The sequence below is a fragment of the Buceros rhinoceros genome, unplaced genomic scaffold, assembly GCF_000710305.1.
Source record: "Buceros rhinoceros silvestris isolate BGI_N320 unplaced genomic scaffold, ASM71030v1 scaffold2861, whole genome shotgun sequence".
NCBI lineage: Eukaryota > Metazoa > Chordata > Aves > Bucerotiformes > Bucerotidae > Buceros > Buceros rhinoceros.
Window position 1 is genome coordinate 101,134 of NW_010392365.1, and position 25,907 is coordinate 127,040.

At 38.6% G+C, this 25,907-nt stretch overlaps 1 protein-coding gene across 6 annotated transcripts in view; it reads left to right on the forward strand.

The window, feature by feature from the left end:
• The window catches only part of LOC104500726 (plasma membrane calcium-transporting ATPase 2), a 173,169-nt gene that overhangs the window by 93,597 nt on the left and 53,665 nt on the right, over positions 1-25,907 (forward strand). For 5 of the 6 annotated variants that reach the window (XM_010144422.1, XM_010144424.1, XM_010144423.1 and 2 more), the window contains 4 exons: positions 1,065-1,106; positions 2,763-2,927; positions 5,116-5,330; positions 6,668-6,910. In XM_010144422.1, the coding sequence (XP_010142724.1) occupies positions 1,065-1,106; positions 2,763-2,927; positions 5,116-5,330; positions 6,668-6,910 (665 nt within the window). The remainder of the gene's footprint in view (positions 1-1,064; positions 1,107-2,762; positions 2,928-5,115; positions 5,331-6,667; positions 6,911-25,907) is intronic. The other variant, XM_010144427.1, reaches the window with a different exon arrangement.

Here is a 25,907-nt window from a genome sequence, read left to right on the forward strand (position 1 = left end):
TTAACTGCCGTCATATTTTTTTTCCTCGACTCTGATACATTTCTTATTAGAATGTGTCAAATTTCCTGCAAAGGTGTTTTAACTATTAAGTTTGCATAGCATTATTTTTTGTTGTGCATTATGCATAACTACAAAACCAGAACATCATCCATTCTGACTTTAATATTAATAAAACTCAAGTAGTCTTTTCCATAAGATAAATTCGTACATCACTGTGCAAGTTTCGTAAGGGATCCCACCAAGAGATTTTGAATACATTTGCAATTTTTTAGTGATTATTCTGAATACCAAAGTTTTGTGTGCTCTAATTTATATTTTTGTTGCATGCAAACTTTCAAATGGTATGTTTTCAGTTAAAAAAAAAAAAAAACCAACCAACCAAAGACTTTGGTATGGTAAGACTATATGTAACAAAACCACTAAATTGGAAATTACAGATGCACTTGGCAAGTCTCTCTTTGGGATGAATCTGAATATAGGATGATCCCCTGACACTTGGATTTACAGGAGTCACTTGCTGAATAATAGAACCAAGTGAGGAAGGTGTAATTTTAAAATAAAATCTGATTTATGTATTTATTTACATTTATTGATAGTATTTTTTTTCATTTTGTCTAAATTTAATAAAATAATGACTTTTATTCTGGAATACATTAAGAAGGTCATACTCCACAGTGATGTGTGCCAAATTTCTACCTGTGGTTATTTTAAGTTCCCTCTCTCTGCATTTTAAGTTCAGGAATATTATTCAAATTCTGCTTTCCACTGGATCCTTGATATTAGTTTTACCCTCTTATTTTATGCACTTTGATCAAAACTATGTGCTGATATTTAGTATTTACATGTGACAACATTGAACTTGATTGGAGTTCCTTGAATGTGTCCCACTAAGTTGTCCATGCTGCTCAGTAGAAGTACAATGACGATGGCTACTGATCACAAATAAGTATCTGTAACACGCTCATTACTTTTGTCTGCCCATTTATTTAATTCCCATTTTCATGTTCTGTCTTGGGTGAAGATTGTTTACTGTCTGTTGTCTGTTGAAATTTTTCATCATATAGGCAAAATGCAGGATGGGAATATGGAGAACAGCCAGAACAAAGGTAATCTTCTTTCATATTAAGAAGGTTGTGGATTTTATTTTTAGCATGTAGTTAAATTCCGTTAAAACATAAAATTAAAATTTGTGATTTGTGCTTGTGTGTAAAAAATGGCCCTATTGTTCCAACAGAATGTTAAAAAAACTAAAAACTAACAAGCAAACCCCAACAAAAAAAACCCTACCAAAGAGATTGTAACTTACAGAATTTTGATGTTAGATATTTAGGATAGGAGAGGATCTAAATTGTGAATAATCCATTTATAGATGATACTTTCATGTCACAAAGCTCATTTGAACTCATTTTTCTTGTGCAAGTTATGTATGCTGTGTATTGTTAGTGAATTTCCAACCTTAGTTTTGGTATGTCTTGTCCTCCTTGGTGTTCAGTGGCATTGTATGGATATATTTTCTTCTATGTCAAAGCGTATTATAAGGCTAAATAACAGGAAGATTAAGAATCTTAGGAGCTTTTTATTTAATTTACAATCTCAGGAAGAAGGTGAAATACGTATTTTGCTTTCTCTGAAGAAAGGAAGCCATGACTTTGCTATTAGATGAGACACAGCTATCATGATTTCTTTGGGCGACGCCAAATAGATAAAATGAACTATGACTTCCTCTTCTCAGATAGCACTAAAGATTGCAAAGGTGATGGATCAGAAATGGAATAGATGAACTGTTAATGGTACAAATCTGTTAAATAAAATGGTATTAAATGGGTAAGCATAGATGAATTAGATTTCCAGGTCAGATGAGCATGGTTTTGTTCAATCTGTTCACGAATGTCAAAGCAAAGCTGTTTCATCTCATTCTATTTAACTATGTCTGTGTTCAGTGCAGAACAGACCCATACACATATATCAGCTGGAATGTCGTTGCTTTTAAAAAACCTGTCTTGGGTACTAAAAGAAAGTCTCCTTATATTAGCATCAGCACTCTTTCAAGAAAGGATGGTTTCACCTTTAGATTATGTGTGCTTTTTATGGGAGAATGGTCATGGAATGAATGTCCATCGGAACTGATGGATGAGTTGCTAAGGAAACTCTTAAAGTCTGGTATTATCTAGAATAGTGCTTTGCAAAGTGTGGTCCACTGGTCACTGAGGTGCCTGTGCAGTCCAGAGAAGTGGCACACAGATCGTTTGTGGAACCACATTCCCTTTAAAATGTTTTCATTAGAAGTGTGATTAGAAGGTGCATTGTAATCTATGAGAGATACAAAATTTAAAGAAATACAGACAGCCCATCTGCTGAATCATTTGAGATCTGCTATTCCTGGGAAATCCTGCAGTACCGATGTTCTCCTACTTGCCAAGTAATTTGCAAGACATTAAGCGATATATATGTGCAATACCACAGAATGTCATTGGTGGTTTAAAAAAATCAAAACCCCAATGGTTTTCACAGTACGTGACAAACAACGCAGCACATATCCCCACACGTGTGGAGTGCCAGTGGGTATGCGTGTGCATTGTGCCCCCGCAGAACCCCACGTGGTCTCACAGGGGCGTGAAGTGTAATTCTGTGTGTAGTTCCAATCATCTCTGTTGCAATCAGCCCCTCCCATGGGAGTTGGGGTTGAATTCAGTAAGTATCAACATTAAGACAAAAAGAATGAAGAATGGTTTTGGATTAACAGTTTTGTTCTGCATTATTAGCCAAGCAGCAGGATGGGGCTGCTGCCATGGAGATGCAGCCACTGAAGAGTGCGGAAGGGGGAGAGGGAGATGACAAAGACAAGAAGAAATCCAACATGCACAAGAAAGAAAAATCTGTTCTTCAGGGAAAGCTGACCAAGCTGGCAGTCCAGATAGGCAAAGCAGGTACGGCTGGGTAACCGACCCAACAGCAGCGTGTGCTTCTGGCAGCAGAGCATTCTAAAGAAAACCTTCTTGAAAGGCATAGGCCATTTTACTGCTGTATTTAGAAACAGTTACCGTAATACTGTTCTAGGGGTAGTATGGGTACTGCAGATCATTTATTCTTCTGAAACTTAGCTTTGACTGTCAAGAAACCAGAAGCTTTGAGCAGCTTGGATTGTAATGAATATCTGAATCGAAATGGTGCTTTTCGCATAGTCAATATTCCCAAGTGCAGTAATTACGTATTTAGTTTCATCTCCCCTTAGAACTTGTGAGTGCATATCGGGATCTCTAATAGAATTTTGAAATATCACTCACACAGTATTTGCTGCTTCTGGATTCTGAAATCGTTCTGTTCTCTCTTAATATCTGTGTTCCCACCTTCTACCCAGATACGACACATCTGTTGACTCTTGTATCCAGCGCCGTCTGGTCCCTACTGTTACAAGTAGCACTTCTTCAGCATGTAGGTTCACTAGGTTCATTTTTTTGGCCGTATCAAGGAGATCTTGTTCTCCCTCCGGATCCTTGGCTGTGGCTCTACTACAGATTCCTAACTTCACCTCTGCTCAATCTTCTTTATCCTTCTTTCCCAGCCTGATTTTTATCCCTGCTGTTCCTTCTCATTCCTTTTAAAGCTATTTATACTTGGTTGATCACATAACCCCATGGTGTCACTTCTGTCTCTTTGCCCAAACAGTGGTAATTCGGAATCCGTAGTTATCATCTCTTTCATATCCAGTTTGATATTCCTCAAGCTTCTCCTCTTTGTTGCTAGTTGTACAACAGTACAAACTGATGTGAAAACACTTGATGTCTCATGATCATTAATTTTGTAGATTAAGTACCTTTCTGCCTTGCCATCTCATTATTACTCACTCTGGTGTTTTGGCAGGCATGTGAATATCACTTTTAAAGTAACTGTGTAGGGATTTCTAACCATAACGTGGCAAGTAATGTGAATGAAATTAATTAATCGTTGCCTCACTGGATTTTTCTTTGTCATGGGTCAATCTATGGGGATGTCTTGCTTTGTCACGAGTATTTGCTTGTACAGTAGTTAATGGATTTTTCTTTATCCTCTGGCATTTAGCGATCTCCCTGATCATCTGTTCCCTGTCAACCTTAGCATCCTTCACCTTACCAAATATTTTTTTTTTAACTTCAGTCAAGACATGAAATTCACAGCATTCTCCTTCTACAGTATGATCTCCTCAGAGAGATGTTAATTTATTCTGAATTGAAGGTTTAACTGCTTCGTAGAAACTTGCCAAAGAGCAGTAATCCTAGCAAGGCAAAATAAATGTTCTAGGGGAGTTTTTCTTCATATACTCACATCCAGGAACACTACTGAGGAGGAGGAGCGCTGTCTTAGTAAAGTCTGTGTTGTTGGGAGAGCGTATGAAGTACCTGGGAATTTTTGTGACTTCTGTGAAATATTTATTAGCATCTCTTGTACTGTCAGTGCTGTACCTCCTTTGAGCCAGCCCTCATCAAAGTACACAGTCTTTGCATGTGTCCCTTTGAAAAGGGAGGCCTTGGAAGCACTGGTATTTATCAAATTTTCAAGAAAAAGGATTAAAAGCTGTTCCTGTGGACGATTCTGCTGTATTGCCTCTGTATTCAGCCAGACTCATCAGTAGAATGGGTCTGAAATAGTTTTTACAGCAACAGGAGACTCCTTTTCTCAAGCCTCTTAAGAGAAGCTGATTTAGAAGAAAAATGAGTGTTTGAATATGGATGGACTAGTAATTTGTAAAAGGTGGCGGTTAAAGGGACAGATAAACGTTGTACCAGGCAACGTGCTAAATCGAAAACGCTAACTTAAGCAGCACGGGAACTCCTGTTGAACTAGGCTGACCCAGAAGTTTTACAGACAGCAGTAAGACGGTGCTTTAAATTAATGTGGTGTGATTCAGCTGTTTGTAGAATTCAGTGTTTCTTTGTTCCCTGGAAAGTATAGCTGTTGTGAAGGTATTGATGTTCTTTCTACACTGTCAAATTTATTGTTATCCTAATTATTGGTACTGGTGAAAAATGTCATGCAGAATAAGGAAAGAATTTCATATCAAATTCATAGGTAGATTTCTAATTGCACATGTTTTAAATTGTGTTTTGTTTTGTAGTAATTGATTGTTTCTATTTTCAGGTTTGGTGATGTCTGCCATCACTGTAATAATTTTGGTACTATATTTTGCCATTGACACATTTGTGGTCAAAAAGAAGCAGTGGTTGCCTGAGTGCACTCCTGTCTATGTTCAGTATTTTGTTAAATTCTTCATTATTGGGGTTACTGTACTTGTGGTCGCTGTTCCCGAGGGACTTCCACTTGCTGTCACCATTTCTCTGGCTTATTCTGTAAAGGTAAGAAACACTAAAAATTATTACAGGAGAAACATGCTCTTCAGCTGAGTTTACTAGTGAGTTAGTCTTCAGGTATTACAAGGTGTGATGAAAATTGACCTGTACGTTAATGTGCTCAAGATAGTAACGAGAGTGACATTTCTTCCGAGTGAAACTTTGCTTTACATAAAAAGTCTTTCTGACAAAGCAAAGTACGTATGTACTCTAATACATACCTTTAGAACTATATAGAGCAGGAATATCAAATGGGAGAAGTACCTATTTAGTCTGCGAGGTTGCCAGGAATTTATCGAGCAAGACTTACTAATATTTTTAATATTCCAGCCTTGATACGGAATAACTTTGTCTTCAGATTTTCTTATGCCATAATGCAAAGTTCTGACAAGGATTTGAAGTCATCTTCAGAAATAGTTTTCAAATAAATTAGAGTTTCACTGGAGCTTTTGTGTACTTCCTTGAATGCAGTTGCAGTTCTTTTTAGCCAATGTAAATGAGTCTATCAGGAAATTAAAGAGGATTAAAATCCTGGGCTTCTGGATTATCCATTGTCTTTCTAGGAGTTATCTCAGTTTGTTTTGGAAATTTAGCCAGATGGGCCTTATTTAAACATTCTGAGAGTCTTAGATGAAGATTTTGTCAAGTTTATTTCCACTTAGTATGTAAACAAATTAGCATATGGGCACTAGGAAGGAATAGCTTGGTTTATGTGTAGCCAAAGATCATTCTTATTAGGAAAAAAGAGCACATCTCAAGCATGGGACTTTGTTAATAAACATAGAAACAAGGATAATGTGTATTTACAGGATGACTGTGTGTCTTGTGAAAAATACTCACTCTGGAATGGGACACTCTACAGTGTTGTGTTTGTGTGGGTGTGAATTATTTTTTTGTTTGGTGGGGCTTTTTTTTTTTTGGTTGTTATTTTCTTTCTTCCCCAAAATGTGTACTCCCTCTGTGTGCTGCAAGATAAAATCTTGGCATTGGAAATAGCATTTTAAAAAAGTCTAATAACTGGTATAATGATACTGTTTATAAAATCCTGATATCTTCACTTCATTTAGCCAATCTTGGCTGTTTTAGCTGTTCCTTACAACGTATCTACACTGCAAAAAATGATGGAACCACGTCGATTTATCAAAGGTGAAATTATTTTGGGGATAGTCACTGCTTATGTGTCTGTAACTAGAGCCTGGATTGCTGGCCCTGACCAAAGTTCTAGTTTAGTGAAGATTATGTCCTCATGAACAAGGCTTAGAACATTCCTTTTTGCTTTTATAACTGATGTTAAAAACCTGTCAAAGCAAATCTTGAATGTTTTTTATTTTGCTTTTTCTCAGAAAATGATGAAGGATAACAATCTGGTCCGCCACTTAGATGCTTGTGAAACTATGGGTAATGCTACAGCCATCTGCTCTGACAAAACAGGGACACTAACGACCAACCGGATGACAGTCGTCCAAGCCTACATTGGTGACGTCCACTACAAAGAGATCCCTGACCCAGATTCTGTACCCGCCAAAACCCTTGAGTTGCTGGTTAATGCAATTGCTATCAACAGTGCTTACACTACAAAAATTCTGGTAAGTAGGCTCCTTCTGTCAACAAAATGCCACAGAGTAGAAGGACTTGTGATTTTTTAAAGCAATGTTAATTCCTGAACCTCCTGTTTTTGATTATGAAGCGTTAAATACTGTTCAGGTCCTCAAAATGATAACAGGTGCTGAAAAAACTACCTATGTTTTTCTTTCCAGGATAGGGATGTACTTGTAGCACAGCGCCATGCTACCTTTAAAAACCTCCTGCTGTTTTTAGATTGGCACGGTGCAGCTTTTGGTGCAGGTACATTTGCTAACACAACTTGTTTTCACTGAGACTTCCTATGGGTAAAATTATTTGTGTGTGTCTAAGAACTTTTCAGTTAATTCCTGAATAGGACAAAGTGGACTGGTTAAATCAGTGGTGTTAATTATCTTTATTCATTCTGGTTTCAAGTGAATTACATCCAGAAGCTTTTTACTGAGTCTGTGAAGGAGGGCAAAATGGAAATAACTTGTCTGCTAGTGGCATTAGATTCTTCTGTACAGAGCTAATTGAGAGGGTGAAAAGTTTTGCAATTCCAGTAGATTTGTTCTTTGAAAGGTCAAACTTAATTCCAATATTGCAAAACAAATACATTCTTTTAGTTTATGAATTTACATGTTGTCCTTTTCATAGCTCTGTGCTAAGCTGCATAATAGAGTCTCGTGTGCAGTTCACGTTTAAAAGTAGTGTTTCAAATTCAGTCACAGAAAACAATTGGTGAAATACTACCGAGTGCTGGAACACATATTTCCTTTAATTCTTGCTGCCTAAATACCTGGATATTAGTAACAATCAACGCTTGCAAGAAGAATGGTTAGGGAAACCTGACAGATACACAAAGTGTGTTTGTAGTGAAGGTGGTTTTGAAATGAATGCTCTGGAGCAACCCTTAGCCAGGGTTCGTGTCTGAGTCTGAAGGCAAGCCACAGCTTGGGCACCCTTCAGACAGTCAGCTGTGCTGTGATGTGCTCTTGTCTTCTCGCTGCAAGTTCTCTGGAAGGGGGAATGTGGGGAGAACCAGTCCTTGAGGCAGCTTGAGCCACTTCCTACAGCAGGAGTGGACAGGGAGTCACACGAACCCTCCATCAGCTCAGGAAGATGCAGTTAGTGTCCTCCTTTCAGCAATGTCCAATCAGTCAGCAACGTGAGTGTATCTCTTCTGTTGCCCTGTAGAGACAAATACCTCAGGACAGCCGAAGCTGGAGCTGGCCCTTGTGACCTTGAATTCAGACACCTGGCAAAAGCAGAGCGTGCTCAGCTGTGCTCCAGTTTCAGCTGTGAGCATCCAAGCAGCAGCACCAGTTCCCAACTGGATCCTGGATCTTATTCTGTCCTTTTCCTATGGTCTGTCCAGGTCAAAATCCAGCAGGTTAGCTGGAAAGAAGGGTGCTTCCGCTCTTGGGTGGTTCAGTGTAAACGCTGTGTATTAGCTCAGTGTGGGTAGCTTAAGGCAGTAGCTTTTTGGAATATAATCTGTGTATTTGTGCATTAGCAAAAATAATTTGCTATTGCCGGGTAAAGCATGCTTTCACAGAGCAGTGTAACATTTGATTGTTGGGGAGGGGAACATACATCTTAGTCATTTTAATATTGTTACAGCAAGGTTAGGTGCTTCCTTCTGTAGAAAGAGCAATAGGATCGAACTCATGCTCAACCTGCAGGCTGCCAAAGCAGTAGAGGCAAAGCAGGATGAAGGATCATAGGTAGCCACATCCGTTTGTGTGTGTGTATCTGCTGCAGTCACCAGCATCAGTCCTAGCTGTCACTGTGGAGTTTGACAGTGGGAGGGCTTTGGGAGGATGTTACCAATGTCGGCAGGATTTTCCTCATTCCTAAGGAACAGCAAGGCGCAGGGCAGGTGGGCTGGTTGGTATTGGAGTCAGGCGTGACCGGCAGAGCAAGCCTCGGTGCCTGCCGGGCTGCCTTGGGTTTGTGTTTTGCTGTTCACTTTGAATGCCTGAGATCAAACACAGTAACAAAGTGTTTCTGTTCAACTTCCATACCGGCTCGCCTTCTCTGAACTTCTCAAGTAGGTTTAGGTTTCTGAATAAGGCATGAGGAGATGTTCCAGAGTGATGTATCTGTAATATTATGTTTAATGTGCCTTGTAATAGTTTCAGCTGACTAACAAATTTCTGGTCAAAAGTAGTTCTAAAATTTCACTTTGGTCTGAATATAATTTTGAATTTTTTTTTTCTCTGGCTTGACTTGCTGAAATCAGTTACATGTGCCTATTAGAATGAGTCAATATTTCACTATTCCAGTTCTTGGTTTTGCACAGAGGCTGATTTTCTGTTAAACAGAAATGGGTGAAATCCTCTGGAAGCACCTTTGTGCTGGGTGCATATCAGATGACTACTTGAATTTATCTATGTGAAATTAATAGCACTTTTTTAGCTATTGTAACAGAATTGTAAGATCAAGCTTGTGGTACGGCCCCCACGAGAGTAACAACTCCAATATCAGAGGAGTTAATATTATTCATTGTTAATAACAAGCCTAAGCTAAAGTTTAAGATACAGGGTATTGTTCCGTAGCTCTTGTTCATTTAAAATCAGAAATAAATACAGTAAAAAATCCGTAAGGGAGTTACTTCCAGGGTGAAGTATACAGAATTATTTTTCTAGCTGCTAATACTGAATGCATACTTGTGCACTCATTCTTAGAGCATATTTAATCTAATTGTGGATATGAGCTCAAACTCAAAGGGCGTGTAAGTGTTATGTCGCTGAGATTGGATTGTACATATTCTATTTTTAGTTATCTAGTTATGCGTGTGCTGTAAATTGCGCTTTGTATGAACTTCTGTTCAGAGCGATCACATATGGGACCATAAAATTAGTCAAGATGCTCTGCTGAATGAGAAATGTTCCCTCTTGCGTTGTCTTTTGATTAAGGGGCAATTGAAGCATTGATAAAAATATAAAAAGAAAATAATATCACAGTTTGGGATGAGAGAGTTGAATTTCCCTGAGTAATGAAACACCCATTATTCCATCTAAACAAGAGCTTCGTTACGTATAGTTCTTTTTAATGCTTTCCAAGGATGAAGTTACTGTGTTCCATTAGCTTCAGAGCGACTTAAATGCTGCTTTTATGTCGTTTGTGTGAGGCAGTTCTCCTGAAAACCTTTCTTTTCCAGTGTTCATGTTTTAGATAGCTTTCCCACACAGAAATAAAAATGAGACATTTTTGCACGTGAGCGGTGATGGGGCCCATAAAGCATCTCTTACTCCGAAAGCACAATTTGCATTTTGGGAATACTTAGCGCTCGGAGCAGAAGTGCATTCATCTTGAGTGTCATGGAGCAGCAATAAAACTGAGACTCCGAACACCAAAGCTCGTGCGCTGAACTCTGCTGCTGAGCTCTTGCTTGCATGAATTCTGTTCTAATTAGAAAAGTATTTCTTCTGTTAATATCCCAAAGACTGTCAGAGGGCTCAGATGACATGCTTGCTGGATGGGTCTAACGTGTCCTCACTAAGAAGAGATCACAACTGGTATTTAACAGAGTGATTTCCAGCGCCAGTGGAAAAGCCTTCGCTGAACCGTGACGGTTAGGATCTAACACAGACGTTTCCTTTGGAGCTTGATAGGCGCCCAGGGAGCAAAACAGCTACTGCTGCCTGTATTAGGTGCTGTCTTGGGCTGCCTCAGGAGGGCTATTTCAGTTGTGATGATCTGGAGCATCATTTACTGCGTTTGCACAGCATGTGACGTACCGCAGCAGCATCCTGTCACTGAGGAGCTCGAAGGAGAAAAGACAGAGATGTCACGGAAAAGTGCAAAATGTTCACTCCCTTCCACAGCTTCTGCCAGCTCAGGAAATTAAGTAAATGTGTGTTAGTCTGTATGTTAGTAAAGGGCAGTCAGGTAATGAATGGGACCCCATAAATCTTTTGGAATGAAAAGGCCTCATTCGGATAAAACCAAAAGAGGTGAATGAAGCAAAAAAAGGAGAAAAGGATGTAGACAATTTCATTGTAGCCCGAACAGAGAAAGCCATGGTTCCTGCTTATCGTACAGCAGAACACCACCTGCATATGACACTCTATCTTCTGTCGAAGAAAATAGTAAAGTTACCCAGGTTGTTGCCAGCCCCCAAATTCCGGTCCCATCCCTCCCACAGCCCTAGATGAGGGTCATCGCTGCATGCTCAGACACACCTCTCCTCACGAGGCCACCACCAAGATTCACCAGCACAGAACGGGAGGTGTTAATTCACCTTCTTGCTTTGCGCAATTAGTTTTCTTCCATTTCCAGTATTATTCCTGAGTAGAAAATGAAGAATCTTATTGAAATAAGTGGACAAAAATTCTAACTTCTTCATCCTGAAAGCAGTTCAAGAGGCTTTGGCACAGAATTTTTTTGTTAGAATAAAGAGTTCTTTAGAGTGATTGTCTGATGCAGAATACTGGAAGGAATGCACTTCATACTTTGTGGGAGAAAAGGGGTGAGGGAAGCTGGCAGAGCCAGTAGATTACCCGTAATATATGAAAACTGTAAGGAGAAATTACAGTCTAGAACAGTGAAATGGTACAAGTAATGGCAAAACAAGATTTTAGCACAACAGCCGCTCGTAGAAACAGATGAAAATCTCCTGTGGGTACTGAGACCATGGATGGAGTAGTCAGGTGGAGGGTTCCTTTCATTTGTGAGGATCAGATTTGCACCCAAAAGGACAGCTATCTGGGTTGTTGGGAGACGTATGTTCCTGTCAGAAACGGCCTTACAAAGCTGTGCAAAAACCAAAATACACTCCGCTCTTACCGATTTTTTTTTTTTTCTTCAATCTAACTTAAAGACTGGATTTGATTTATCAAATACTTGAATTGATGTGGTCTATTTTTCATTTCTTTAATTGGATGAAAAAAGAATATAATATGCACACACATATTATTTAGCCAACAGAAAATTACTGTCATTTCCTTTCACCTTTCATATTTTCCTCACTTTCTCTGTAGTAAGACCTTCTCAAAAACAACTTTAAAGTTGTTTGGGGGAATATGGATCTTTGGAAGTTTCCTACTGAATCCTTTAAAGACTCATAGTAGGTTTGTTTATGGACTTTTCCATACATTTCCTCACATTAATGTTTGAAGTTAGCAGTGGTGGATAAGAGGGTTGAAATGTCACGCCTTTTTAACAGCATTGCTTCGCAGCTCTCTGATTCTTGCCTGTCAGAGCATAGACCTTATCTTTTATCTCTGACAACATATATATGTGTGTTAGTGTGTTTACCTGAAGGCTTGTTTTCAAAGCAGAATGCACGGAGGAGACCCTAAGCATTTAGAAAAGACTGCTTATTTAATTTTTACACAAACCTGAACACCCAATAGATCAGATTGTGCCAGATCATCAGAGTTTATATTTCCTGAGGGAACAGCAAAAAAAAAGCCTGGGCCTTATTGTAGCTGTCTGCCAAAGCAGTCGTGCTAAATCCAAGTTCTGTTGGATGTCACTGGAATTCTCTCCTTTATTCAGAGGAGAACCATGAGAAAGAAAATAGCTTTTATCCTCCAGACTACATTTTTAGAGCTCCAAAGAGGAGATATAAGGACTCCCTGAAACAATACCTTAGCCTAGGCCGTATTGACCACCATCAGTGGTCCATCCTGGCCTCCAATTGGGAGATCTGGAGACACACCATACATAATGCTGCTGTCTCCTTTGAGAGCACACGTAGAATCAGTCTCGAGGAGAAAAGACAGCGCAGAAAGAACCGTGCCTCGACTATACCACCCAAGGAGACCTTCCGCTGTGCTCTTTGCAACCGGTCTTGCCTATCCTGCATTGGCCTTTTCAGCCATCAGCGCGCTTGCAGTAAGCGTGGGTAAAGCCCTTCCCAAATCTTAGTCCGCGAAGCCAAGCCATGACATTTTTAGTTACTTTGGTATTTGAAATTGGAAAGATATTTTTACTTTCAGGTAGTTTTCTTAAAACCTGTTCTCAAGCTCTTTGTTTCTTGCGTTAAAATACAGGTAAAATTACCATTTGTTTTTACTGTACGTGAAGGTTCAGGGCATCTCTTATTTTATTCAGGTAAGTTCACTACTGCTGCTAACAATATTCTAAGTTAAAATAGATTCTTTAAAAAAACCCAATGATACTCAAAAAAAAAAAAAAACAACCCAGAAAAAATGAGGACAGAAAGCGGGACAGAAATGGTAAAAAAAAAAAAAAAGAATTAATAAGGATAGATTGAGGAAAGCTTTCATTTATGATAATAATAAATGGCCTGGCCTACATTCTGTTTGATTCCGTTTGTAGTTCCCTACCATTAACATTAAGCTGCAAATAGAACTGACAGCTCCAGCTGTTGACTTGAAGTCCGTGAAAAAGATCAGTCATCTATCAGAGAGACAGTCAAAGTGCCAGTCAAGGTTGGCCTGCCTAGAGGAAAGCAGGTCAGCTCTGGGGACGAGGAGGAGGAAGGAATGAGAACTCCGGAACAAATGAGAGCACGCTGAGGAGAAAAACAGTAAAACTGGGACATAAGGAGGAAAGATGACTGTAACCCCCCCTTTACAGCCATGTGGCTTTCCCTGGTTTTACTGCATCCCATTTTAGATTCACAGAATGATTTGGGTTGGAAGGGACCTTAAAGATCGTCTAGATCCAGCCCCCTGCCACAGGGGATTTCTCCGTGTAGAGTCGCAAGCTTTGTCCGCGGGGTGGTTTGCAGGAGTAATTTGGGTGTTGAAGGGTTTGAGTGGGTTTTGGTGGCAATCTGAGCAGAGACCATCCTTTGTAGTGTGGGTTTTGTTTAGTAAATTCTGTGTTTAGATAATGCACCAAGATTTCAGTGATTTGTGTTTAAAGGTTGAGAAGGATGGGGAGGAGGAGGAGTGCTATTTGACAGCCACTTTGTGCAAGGATAGACCTGTGGAAGGTTTTATGCTTGCGTAATAATACTAGAAATGATTGAACACCGAGAAACGTATCTGGGGTGAATTTTTGCAGCTTAGCCCATGTAATGACCTGCACTGGCTTGTCGACGTCATGTGGCTTTGGATGAGGGAGGCAAGAGGAAAGAGCAACAGGCTTGAGTCATCTTCCTGCGCTATCACTGTAGAATACATCTGGCATGGCAGAACCCTCTACTTCTAGCGTACCGCCATCCAGAAGATGTCACAGAAAAACGTACTGAGGGGAGAATGCTCAGCTGGCAGACTGGTGAACTGCTGTAGGAATTCCAAGTTACTCATTTTTTCACTGTGAAAAAGAACACGTGGATTTGTATGAACTCATGGAGTTCTCCAGGTTTTACAGTTTGTGTTCTGCAACTTTACCGGTACAATAAGTTACTAAATGTTCAACAGGAGGAGAAACATGCAGGAAAATTTGCTTTGCAGAAAATCAGCGTGTGACTTTCACAGTGGTGTCTTCCAAGTCAGTAGCTTTAGATTTAGGTCAGTATGGTAAGTCAAGAAACTGCAAGTCTTTTGTTTTTTGGTTTTTTGGTTTTTGGTTTTTTTTCCCTGCTTTCAGCACAATAGTTTGGTAATAGAAATTTGTGAAAATTGTATATGCTCTTGTTTTTGAAGGGCTCGGGTGATGGTATTAAAATATCATCTGGGGTGTCTCTGAATTTCCAGCTAAGTGACGCATTTGAGCCATTTAAAATTTAAAAATTATTTGACTTGATTGAACTGATTTCTAAAAATCTTATGTTTTGTTTTTACTTAATAGGCAAAATTATTACCATTATGGGTAAATTTGTATCTTCATCTCATTTTCTGTATTTAGATGTATTACAGATGGGACCAGACAATGCAGACCAGAGTATCTTTCTATATATAAACAAGACAATCATTACCAAAAAAAAAAAAAATCCCTAACGATGTTTTCTTTAAGACTTTCTCCTAAAGCCCTTGGTAAGCATTTTCTCAGAATAAGCTAGGCAGGAGATCTTTCTATATATAAACAAGACAATCATTACCAAAAAAAAAAAAATCCCTAACGATGTTTTCTTTAAGACTTTCTCCTAAAGCCCTTGGTAAGCATTTTCTCAGAATAAGCTAGGCAGGAGAAAAACAACCTATAGTGTGCATATTATTTACTGTGTAAATAGTAATTATTAAAGATAATAGATCACGTAGTTAATTGTCTCTTCTTCTAGGAGTGGTAATTAGCAGAGAGTTATCTTCTTCACCCATCACTTGTCATTGAAGTTTTATGTAATAAGGGGTACAAATATAGCTTTTCTCACTATTAGCTATAATTAGCTCCTGACTTAATAACGGAAATAACCGTGTTTAGAAAAGACTTCTTGAACGTGTGAAGCACCGGACATGTTGTTATCCCAGTCATTCACTTTCTGCTGTCGGGGTACAGGGGCTTTGCCTTGCTGGGAAGAAGTTGGTTTTTTTAATAAAAATCTCTTTTTTTTGAGAGCTGAATGTGAGGGGTGGAATGGAATCACCCGCCCAGAGAGCTTTGCGACAGTTGGCTGTGGGATGGATTTAGTTCAGCAAAGAGGGATTAGAGAGCAGAGGTCAGAGCGGGGCTGTCCTGTGGATCTGCCGTTGACCTCATTAAACTCGGGGAGGTTGGTTATTGTCAGTAGTGGCCGGTTGTCAGAGGCAAGGCAGGTTCCTCCCCAACACAGCAGAAATGTTAGAGGTAGAGGAAGTGGGATAAACGTGCTCGGACTGAGCTAGTTCTTTAAGTTCTCGTTACTCAGTAGACTGTGGTTATAACAGGAGGACTGCAGCTCCTACAGCTCTTCGTTAGTTCCCAGTCTCCTTTTCTGTCAAAGAAAGGGGTGACCGTCCTGCCTCAGCAACCAAGGAACACAGGAGGAGAAGACGGATAAATAAAGCAATCCTGCACTGTGGAATGTAGCATGGCAAATTATTTCCATACTAGCTAGAAGTTTGCAGTCAAGTTAAATTATATTTCTTTATTTTCTTTCTTCATGTGACAGAAACAAGGTAATAAAAACCACCTTCATACTGGCCTTCTTAGAAGCTTTCACAGTTTGGGAACTGCAGATTCCATTTATTCCTATTGGAATAAATAATCACTGCAAGATTATAAACAGGACTGCCGGTCACCTGGAAGCTTTTTGTTACTACAATATCCTTTAGCACAATATCTTCTTTTTTCCCCCTTGTATGAAAACAAGTAAATAAGATTTTTAATTTGCTTTGATGCCACAAATGTATTTCCTGTTACCTTGCGTAGGACTTTCTTTTATGTTATTTATCTCTCGTGTACTGGCGTAAGATGATTCACTTATCGGGATAACTGCTAGCAGTTTCCAAATGCGCCTGTTGATGATGCAGCCCTTAAAAGTTACGCTTCCTGCAAGGGACTCCAAGTATTTTCATCTAGATATGTAAATATTGCTCATTGTTTGGTCATTTTTAGGAGGTTTTTTGTTTGTTTGTTTTTTTTAATAAAATACGTTGGCACAATGAATGATTTTAATACCTACTTCTTTTCACGCCTGTGATACCCTACTGAGATAAAATCATCACATTTTGGAGCTGATTGGTGTGCTGGTTAGAATTCAGTGTTCACACTTTGCAGAGGATGTTATCAGGAAGCCTGTTTTCCTGATGGGAGCTTTTGTTTTCACATGGGTGGGTGGAAACCACTCACTTTGAGCACATCTGTTTTAATGTAGGTTTTCTTTGTGTTGGCAATCATCGGGAACAGGAGGATAATTTCAACTGTGATAATTTAATACCAATTTTATAGAAAATGGTAGTGGTTTTATAATCAAAGATACACAAACAGGCTTATTAGAAAACAATGTGGCTGAGTCACGTCAGAATTAAATATGACATTAATTTTCTTTCAGATATATGTTACATAAATATATATTATATAGTTTTTAGTAAGTTTTCTTTTTACTCTCAGAACTCCAATGTGGTTTATTCCTCTGGAGAAAAACCAACCAACCAAACAAAACAAACAATCCCAAAACCCCTCAACTAGCGCAATGCTTGAAATGCAACAGACAGAGGAATAGATGCCAAGGACTTTCCAGACTTGGAAGAGACTTCAGGTTGACTCGGCATCACTCCTCTTTGTCAATGGACTTGCATTTAATAAGATTTATTATATGTAAATTATTAATGTAAGCAAAATATTATTTTTTCTCTCCTTTTCTGTCACAGCTAGTCCTAAAATGTTGGTATTAAATGTACAGTAAGTAAAAACTGTGTCAAATTCTAGTTCCTGCTTCCTTCTAGAGGTAGCCCCCACTACTAATTTTTGGTTCAAGCTTGCAGTTTTGTCTTGTTGTATGTGAAGCTCTTGTCTCCTCTGGATTCCAGTCAGTCATATTTCTGTGTTTTTACAAGAGAGTGTGGGAAGGTGTCGGAAACGATGACCTTTCTGCTTTTGGAGATGGTGCTGCATAGACCAGAAAGATCTCTAGAATGGGTGGGGTTCTGAAGAGCTCTACCCACAGATTCTGAGCAAAACTGTAAGGTGCTCTGCCTTCTCAAAGGCATCTGAGTTTGATGGATCTGATTTCTCAGGGGCATATGCCTTTGATAGGCAGAAGGCATCTGTTACATAAAATCCTTTTCAGAGTCAAGCAGAGGAAACCCAAGTTTTCAAAGGATTATTTGAACGCAGCCAAAACTATACTGTTCCTTGTCATCGTTGAAATGACAGACCTGTTTTGGCAGACACCTTGCATGGAAAAATTGACTTCTAGAAGGAAGTCTTAAAAATTTAGGACAACTTTAACAACTACTACTACAAACATGTTTCGTGTGTGTAACTGCAAATGCACACGGAGCAAGAGTATGACTGGCTACTGACAAGTCCTTGTGGTGTCTCTGGGACATCTCATCCATCTGAAATTACAATGAGTGTTGGGCAGCAGATGTAGCTCATTGTTCGTAATACTGAATGTAAGTACTGAACGTGTTAAAAAGTTCCCCTGAGTATTTCTTAATGCCATTGCTATGTTTCTGTGGTTTCTACTTAAGTGAGCAGAGAATTAAGTTGCCCTACATTTCTCTGCACTCCAGAGGAGAAAGGCTGACAGTGCTCAGTGCTGGTGTGCTAGGGGATACATATTTGGAAGAGGTGAGGATGAGTTTTTCTGGGAGAATTTTCCTGTAAAGAAGGACAAGATGTTCAACCTCTCCATCATTCATGTCCTGTTTCCTCCTGCATGAATAATCAGATGAAAATTGGCTGCAGTCTCACCGTCTGCTATTCTGCCTAGTGAAAGCATCGTTATTAGGATCCTGACAAGGAGAGGGACTGGCTAGAGGACAGGTTTTCCAAATGGCTAAACATTACCCCACCAATCATGCAACAAAAATCCCTCTGAGAAATTATTAGATAAGCATTGCTATGACATATTACATACACTCGAGCTCATGCGTTTGCCTCCGAAAAAACCAATGCTTAACTAACCAAAACCAATTTTTAAAAGTTTCAGCTGGTATGTGCTAGAGTAGATTTAAAGAAGAGTGTGTTTTGTGTAAGTGAAATAGCTGCTGGTTTTTAGCCTCATTTAGAAATGGGTGCCTGAAGAACCTTTTTCCCTACCCTGGAAATGAGCACTATTAACAGAGAAGATCTATAATTCCGATGGGCTATAATCAGTAGCTTAAGTCAAATGAAAAAGTTTCCTTTTACAGTTCATGTGGCTAGATTTGCTGTGCACTTACTAAATTTATCTCCTTCAGCTATACAAATTGTTTATAATTGTGCAGCAACCAGTGTGTATTAAGACTGGTTTGTGCTTTGGTTTGGTCTTTCTAGAAGTTTAGTTTTCCTGCCTGTTTAGTAGAAAGGTAAAAATCCCAAAGCATTGGTAAATTCTGTGTGAGTGAAGACTGTACGCACAGAGCAGCTACCTGTAAATACTGTTTCTGTTGTGGAACTTCAGGCTTTTGATGTGCATATAGAAAGGCCGTGCATTTTCTGTTATATAATGTTAAATATTTAATGTTAAATTCTTGTACAGTATGATTGTTACACTTTCTCAGATAGTGGTACTGGGATTTTTTGTGGGTTTTTTTTCAGTCTGAAATGATGATTTGATGTCTACAGAGCTCTACAAGATTTCTGGTGCAAATCAGTAAAAAGCATAGAGAAGGTAATGCAAATTAAAATGAGAGTTGGTATATGTAGATAGTATGGAACAGATGGTTTGTGTTTCACAATGTTGTGGCTGAAATTCATGTACAAATGGCGAGAAAAAACCATTTGTGAGATGAGCTTCAGTGGAGGTGGTTTTAATTTTGATTAAGAGAGTTAAGTGGGTAATTAAAAGTGAGGAAGATTATGTAACTGGAATTTTGATGGTGACATGGTCAGAAACATTGACTAAGGATTTCATAGGCTGCCTTGGTGAGAGAAAGTCTTGAGATGCCAGGGAGAAAACTGTCAATAGCTCACCAAAACATATATTACAGTGGCTTAAAGAACATTTTCCAAATGTACAGTTGCTATGTAGATCACTGCTGCAACTAAAGAAAATGTATCTCTCTTTCCTCAAACCTAAAAGGTGAGGTTTCAGCCCTGGAACAGATGCATTAGTGCTTTTAATGTTGGTGAAACCCATGTAAAGCTCCAGTATTGGTTCCCGTTTGGAAATACAATTTTTAAACTGCAGACGTTGCCTTGAAACTGAATTTTCACTACCCGATCAGCTCAGCATGATGCAGTTTATCTCCTGTTGCTGTTTCTTCTGTCTGCAACACTCATGAAGCCAGCCTAATATCAGCACGGAGTAAAACCTCAGATGAATAGATGGCAAACAAGGTAGCAGATGTTTGGGCTGGCATTATGGAGGTACCAATTACAATGCTGCAGTTAAGTGCAATTCCTCTTTTGCACTTAAAAACATTCACCTTGTTTGTTGCTCTTGAAAATAAAGCCAGCATTTGCCAAATATGTGGAACGAATTATCAGAAATTGATAAAATCTATTAATCTCTCTTAATTTTAATCAATTTGGTTTAGAAATGGCGTATCTGTCACACTGGTCTGTGTTCTGACAATAGTGGTGATAGGGGAGAAACATGCTCTGGCTTCTTCATAGCTAGCTTCAACAGAAACCTTGTACTTCGACTATATTTAAAGTGAATTGGTTGTTAATTAAAAAAGTTAGTAACAATAGCTCTGTCTAATTATTTTGTTTGTATAGGTTACTTGTCAACAGTTCTTGTTGCACTTAAAGCTGGAATGGCACCAGTATAGATCTAACAATGGCCACTTCCCCATGAATGTGACTGTACAAAGGGATGAGAGTGGAGATGGTTAGTGCCCAAAGTTGGAAATGGAATATGTAATTTTCAAAATTTTAGAGCCAAATTGGCATGAAATAATGTGTTTTATGGTCACTTATGGTTTTGATAATAACTTTAGGAAAGTGCTTACATGCAGATGGATAACGTTTTATAGTATATTAAAGATGCCATGACTCTTCTGGGAAAAATGTGGAGAAAAATTTGTGTCTGTAAAATTCAGTTTAATGTCATCTGGAAACACTAAGGCTGGAGTATTCTAATTGTCACTATGATTTATCAGGACTGACATAACAAGGCAGAGTTCATTCTTTGCACTGTGATGTGGTATATTAATGTACCTCGTTTAAATTCAGCCCTGAATAGTTTTGGAATTGAGAGGGGTTTTTTAAATTATTTTGATATTTAAAACATAAAGACATCCAACCTCCTATTTTAATTATTTTAATTTTGAAGCTCTTATGAGACTATTTATTACAAAAGGCAAAAGTTTTAAAAAATCCAAATTACAGAACCAAAATGGATTCAGAGAGGGGTAGGAGTAACTCATGTCACACATCTTTTGATTACAGAGTTGCTAGCTCTGTAATAATATAACTGTGGCATACATGGCAATGTGTGGTTCCACACAATGAGTGCTGTTCGGTTACATGTGCAAGACTTTCTGAAAAGGTATTATTAATTTAAAAAAATGATCGGTTTAATGTTTTCATAATTTGAAATCAGAAATCCTTGCTCTGGGGCCAATTAATTAAATTTAGCTTTGTTGACTACCACAAATAGCTATCCCACTTCTTCTCTGGTTGTGAAGCTGAAGGAAATAGCTGTTCTAATTAGTTCTAGCAAGTTCTTTATAATTAGGAATAATATTCTTGTATGAATAGTGCAAATTGCTCAATACGTGTCAACATTTTGCGTGTCTGAAAATGTATGCATAGACAATCGAAAGGTTTTGTCTGTATTTTTAACTTGTATCCTCTGTTCTTGCGAGTGAATTGAAAAACTGATGAAGTATGGACTGAAAAAAGTGGACAGTGAGGTAGACTGAAACCTGGCTGAAGTGCTGCTCTCAGGGGTTGTGACTGCAAAGTCCAGCTGGAAGGTGATCACTACTGGGTATCCCAGTGATCAGTAAGGGCGGCCAATACCATTTCATGTCAGTAATGGTGTGGTCAGTGGGACTGAGTGCCTGCCATGTGAGTTGGGGGTTGGGAAAACTGGGACTGTTCAGCCTGGAGAAGAGAAGGCTCAAGAGGACCTCGTTAATGGGTAAAGATAGAGCCAGAGTCTTCTCAGCGGTGTCCAGTGAAAGGCAAAAAGGCAAGGAGAGCAAACTGAAACAGAGGAAATTCCATTTAAACAGAAGAAAACGTTTTACGTCAAGGCGGTCAAGCACTGGCACTGGTAGCTCAGAGAGGTTGTGGAGTCTCCTTCCCTGGAGCTATTCCAAACCCAACTGGGGGCAGCCTGAGTGACCTGCCCTAGTTGCACCTGCTTCAGCAGGGCACTGGCCTAAGAACATCTCCCCAGAGAGGGAGGCTGGTGCATGCCAGCCTCAGCTGCTCTGTGGTTCTGTGAAGAATGTGAACAGGACCGACATACCCATCTTCTAAGTAGTGAGAAGAAACAATTCTCATGTTTGCAGTAGTATTTTTTTTTGCCTTATCCATTGTTATTCAAATGATTCAAAGGTAACTTTGTTCTCCAAACTGAAATGATAATATAATTATTTGCTATTAAAATTAAGGGCAAAGTATTAGCTCTTTTTTAATGTAAAAATAGGGAAGAGTCACTGGGAGAGGCAGCAGAGACTGTCACACCAGCCTTTCGGTCTGTTCTTCATGCTTGATTGCATCTTCTTTCATAATCACTCTTGGGGGAATTTATGGAGAGTATCATTTTTTCCTTGTTCCTGTTATGTGAGCTAAAACGAGCATGAGTCTATATTCACTGAGCCACATCACTGCTGCTGGCTTAACTTTGCCGTGTTGATAGGAAATGTCGCACTGATACATTACGTAATTACAGCTGGCCCCTTTTTATAGGATTAATGCCTTGCTGTTATTTGAGGGAACAAGTGATGTTGAAATACACCACTTTTGTTATAGCCAGCTAAACTGGTATCCATCCTGAGCGCTAGCAGGGAGAATTACATGGCATCACAGCACTGCAATGGATAGCTGAATCATTTTCAGATCTGTCATCAACTAATAGAGAAAAAATATTAAATAATTATTCTCCTAAAAAGTAATTACCCTGCATCAGAGCTAATCTGATGCCACGAGCCAGGGTTTGAATATCCTCCAACTGTTTTGGTAGATCTAATTGTGCCAGTTGTACCTAAATAATGGCATCGTTCTGGCTACTGTACAATATATTGTTCCTTACACCCTACACAGGAGTGAGTCAAGAATTCCTGTTACCAATTCTCTAGAATTGGTTTGAGCATCTCTGATAGTTAAGTGGTTGTTAAATAACAAGGTAGGGGAGCTGTACATTCTCCTTTGTTTTGGTCCTACTTTATGCAAGGGAATGCTGCTGATGTGCCTGATTACCAATACGCATCTGTAAATGCTTTTTTATTTTCTCTCTTAATCCCATCCTTCCCCCGATTTTGAATCCAAACACTCCATGTCCTCCAGTCTAAGTGTCTAAATCATATAGGCAGTGTTGGAAGAAGAAGAGACTTGGTAATAAAGGGGGAATTTACTAAAACCACTTTCCCTTCTCCCATCACTTTGTGCTTGATTGTTGTCTGATTTTTCTTCCTATCAACACGTTGATAATCTCTAAATCCAGAATACATGCCACCAGTAGAGGTTAATGTCTTTTTCCCCCCAAGTCTCCTCTCTGTCAGAACTTCTTCACAATCAAATTTCTTCTTTAAGCCTCTAACTTTTTTATTTTAGATGAGCTGTATTAGCATTTCTCAAAATATATTACGTGCCACCCTGTGATACTTCCCTGGCTTCAGTGCAGCGCTGTGTAACACCATTATGTTCTGAGTGAAACACAAATCCTATTTTATTTAGACAATGAGGCCACTCGTAGTTACCAGAGCATGTCCAGCACCTATTAAAGGGTTCCCAAACATTTTTTCTGGTCTGGTCTAGAGCCAAATTCCAAATGTGTGTACTTTAGGGCTTTGAACTGATGAATAGTGTAATCATTGGACCTAAAAAAAGATGCATTATGGAGCAAACTGGTCCAAGTCCAGGAGTTGAGAAACTCGTCATCCTTGAGGGATGCGTACCTCTAGTTCTTTGGAACTGAAATGTTTTGCTTGTGATTGGAGTGAAGTAAAGGAAGAGATCATCTGCATCAGTTTAGTGTATAAACATTTTTAATGCTCTGATGGTAAGAAGGAGATAAATTTAATTTCTGGGGAACAGGCGTGATGTAAGTGAATGGGAACACCTATGTTAGTCTACTCAGCGGTGCATGTAAGATTAAAAATAAAATCCAACCTTTGAACTGTTAAGTGCTGGGCTTTAAATCCAGTGAGTGAGATGGGGATGGTGCGTGGGCTTAACGCAGTCAGTTTCTTCCGATGCCGAAAAGATTATGCAACGCTCTCTAAGTTGTTAACTGTTCTTCTCCGATCCCTTATGCTGACCCCAATTCAAACTGACTCTTGACTTTATTTTAACTGAATTTCAAGAACATTGTACCTTGCAGTGGTGATTCTGAGTTATAAAAGAGCATGCATGACACCGGAAAGCATGTTGCTTTCTGTGCTCTGTATAAAACAGAGACAACTTATTAATCATTGACGTGAAAAATCTATTTAAAATTCCAAACTGTCTGAGGATAAACTGTGATCTTCCTCATCAGTTAAGTCAATAATATTATTCTAGCTGTGTCCTCAAGGGTGGCAAAGATCAGCATCTGCACAAGATATAAAGACTGATTTATATTTCTAAATAAAGACTTCATGAAAGAAAATCCCTAAGATTATAACTATATAGAGCTGACACCAGGTATTTGTAATGAAATGCATCTTTAAGGCGCTGCTTTGTTTTAATTTGTTTTAATCTACAAAAAGATTGTTCAAGAGCTCTGATGAAATGTTTGGAGTATGGTTAATTAATATTATCCTAGGCATGTGTATAATGAATGCTCCAGTTGTGGTCTGCCTGGAAAGGCAGAGGTGTGCTATGTACCTAGGCAGTTGAAAGGATAATGTGGGCAGAAGTTCGATAAAACTAGTATTACTTGAGAAAAGCCAGACAGGATTCTTCCACTTCCTAAATGACAAATGAAAGGGTGAAGAAAAAAAAAAAAAAAAAAAAAAAAAGAGAAAACCCCAAACGAATCTGTAAGAGAATCTTTGCATATCAAACCCAGCCTATCTTCAGACAAGCTTTACAAGGTTTCTGTTGCATTCTTAGGCTTGCTTGTTGTCAACACATCAGCTGAAATTCCTTCCCATTTTGTAAATTAAAATTTTATTTGGTCAAACGAAGTTTTAGGTTCTTAATCCTTGGCTAAAAAGAGCTCATACCTTTCATTCTTCAGATTTTCTCTGAGATAAACAGTCGTTTCTAAATCTGTCTTGATTTAGTTGCAGTCAGTTGAACAAACCTGTATTTACAAAAAGCTAATATGATTGATTATAAAATTAGCATGTTTTAATCTGGCTTTAGGTGTCTTCCATTAAACCACTAATTCAAATTATGTAATGAGGGAATATCTCTGAATTTGATAGTACTACAGTTTTTTAGGAGTTCTTCTTACACTATTAGGAATTTAAAAAATAAAAATATTACGTAGTTTGAACAACATTCATCCGTGAAGCTTATTTTAAACCTTCCGTATATAATATGTAAATACACAGAGGAAATTCCTGCACATCCTGGTCCATTTTCTCTTCAGTATGCAAAGTCTAGAGTGTAAATTTTTCATGATTTAATTTTTAAATTTTATTTTCCTCTGTCTGTTTGCCTCTTGTGAATAGAATGGAACTGGAAGTTTCAATATGGATATAATATTCTAGCAAAGTTCATTTCTTATCATAATAAAATTGGTATACTTACAATCATTGTTATTCTAAAGGAGTAGTTCGATCTGTGGAACGCAGGAGAATAACATCAAACAAAGGAAGACTTCAAATAATATATGAAATTCTAACTACCATTTTAATTTGGAAAGACAACTTGGATCTTCTTGCCAGGCCCTCTCCTTTCAAAAGGGGCAGTGAGAAAAATGAGGTTTAGCACATGTTGTGGTAAAACTGGAAGCATTCTGATTTCCTAATCTAATTTCAGAAGTTGAAGCAGCTCTTTAAGTTGTACCCATGGTTCTGTCCGTCTTCCTTCTGAACCCATTCCATTAGTCAATTATTTTCCGGTGAAATAATTCTGGAAATTCCTTTTGTAATCCAAATTCTGTAGTAGGTCAATGCTAGCTTTTGGTTTGGTATTTTTAAACCTTAATAAGGTTAAATCTATTTTGATTTGATGGTGGTAATAACTCTTTCTTTAACATCTGTCTGCAGTTTGTTTTATGTGCAATTATTTACTTAGAATTGAAATACTATTATTACAAAGACTAGGGAGAAACATTTGAAAACGTTTTAGAAGGAGAACATTCAAAAAGACCAAGTTCCTGTTCACAAATCACCGTTCAAAGGCTCCCTCTCATATGTTGTCAGAGGGTTTTCATTCTCTGAGAAGTCAATGAAGTTGTTCCTAGTTAATTATTCAAAACTAACCCCTTTGGGCTGACCCTTTAATTGTTTTCCAGGTGCCATAAACTGCAGATTT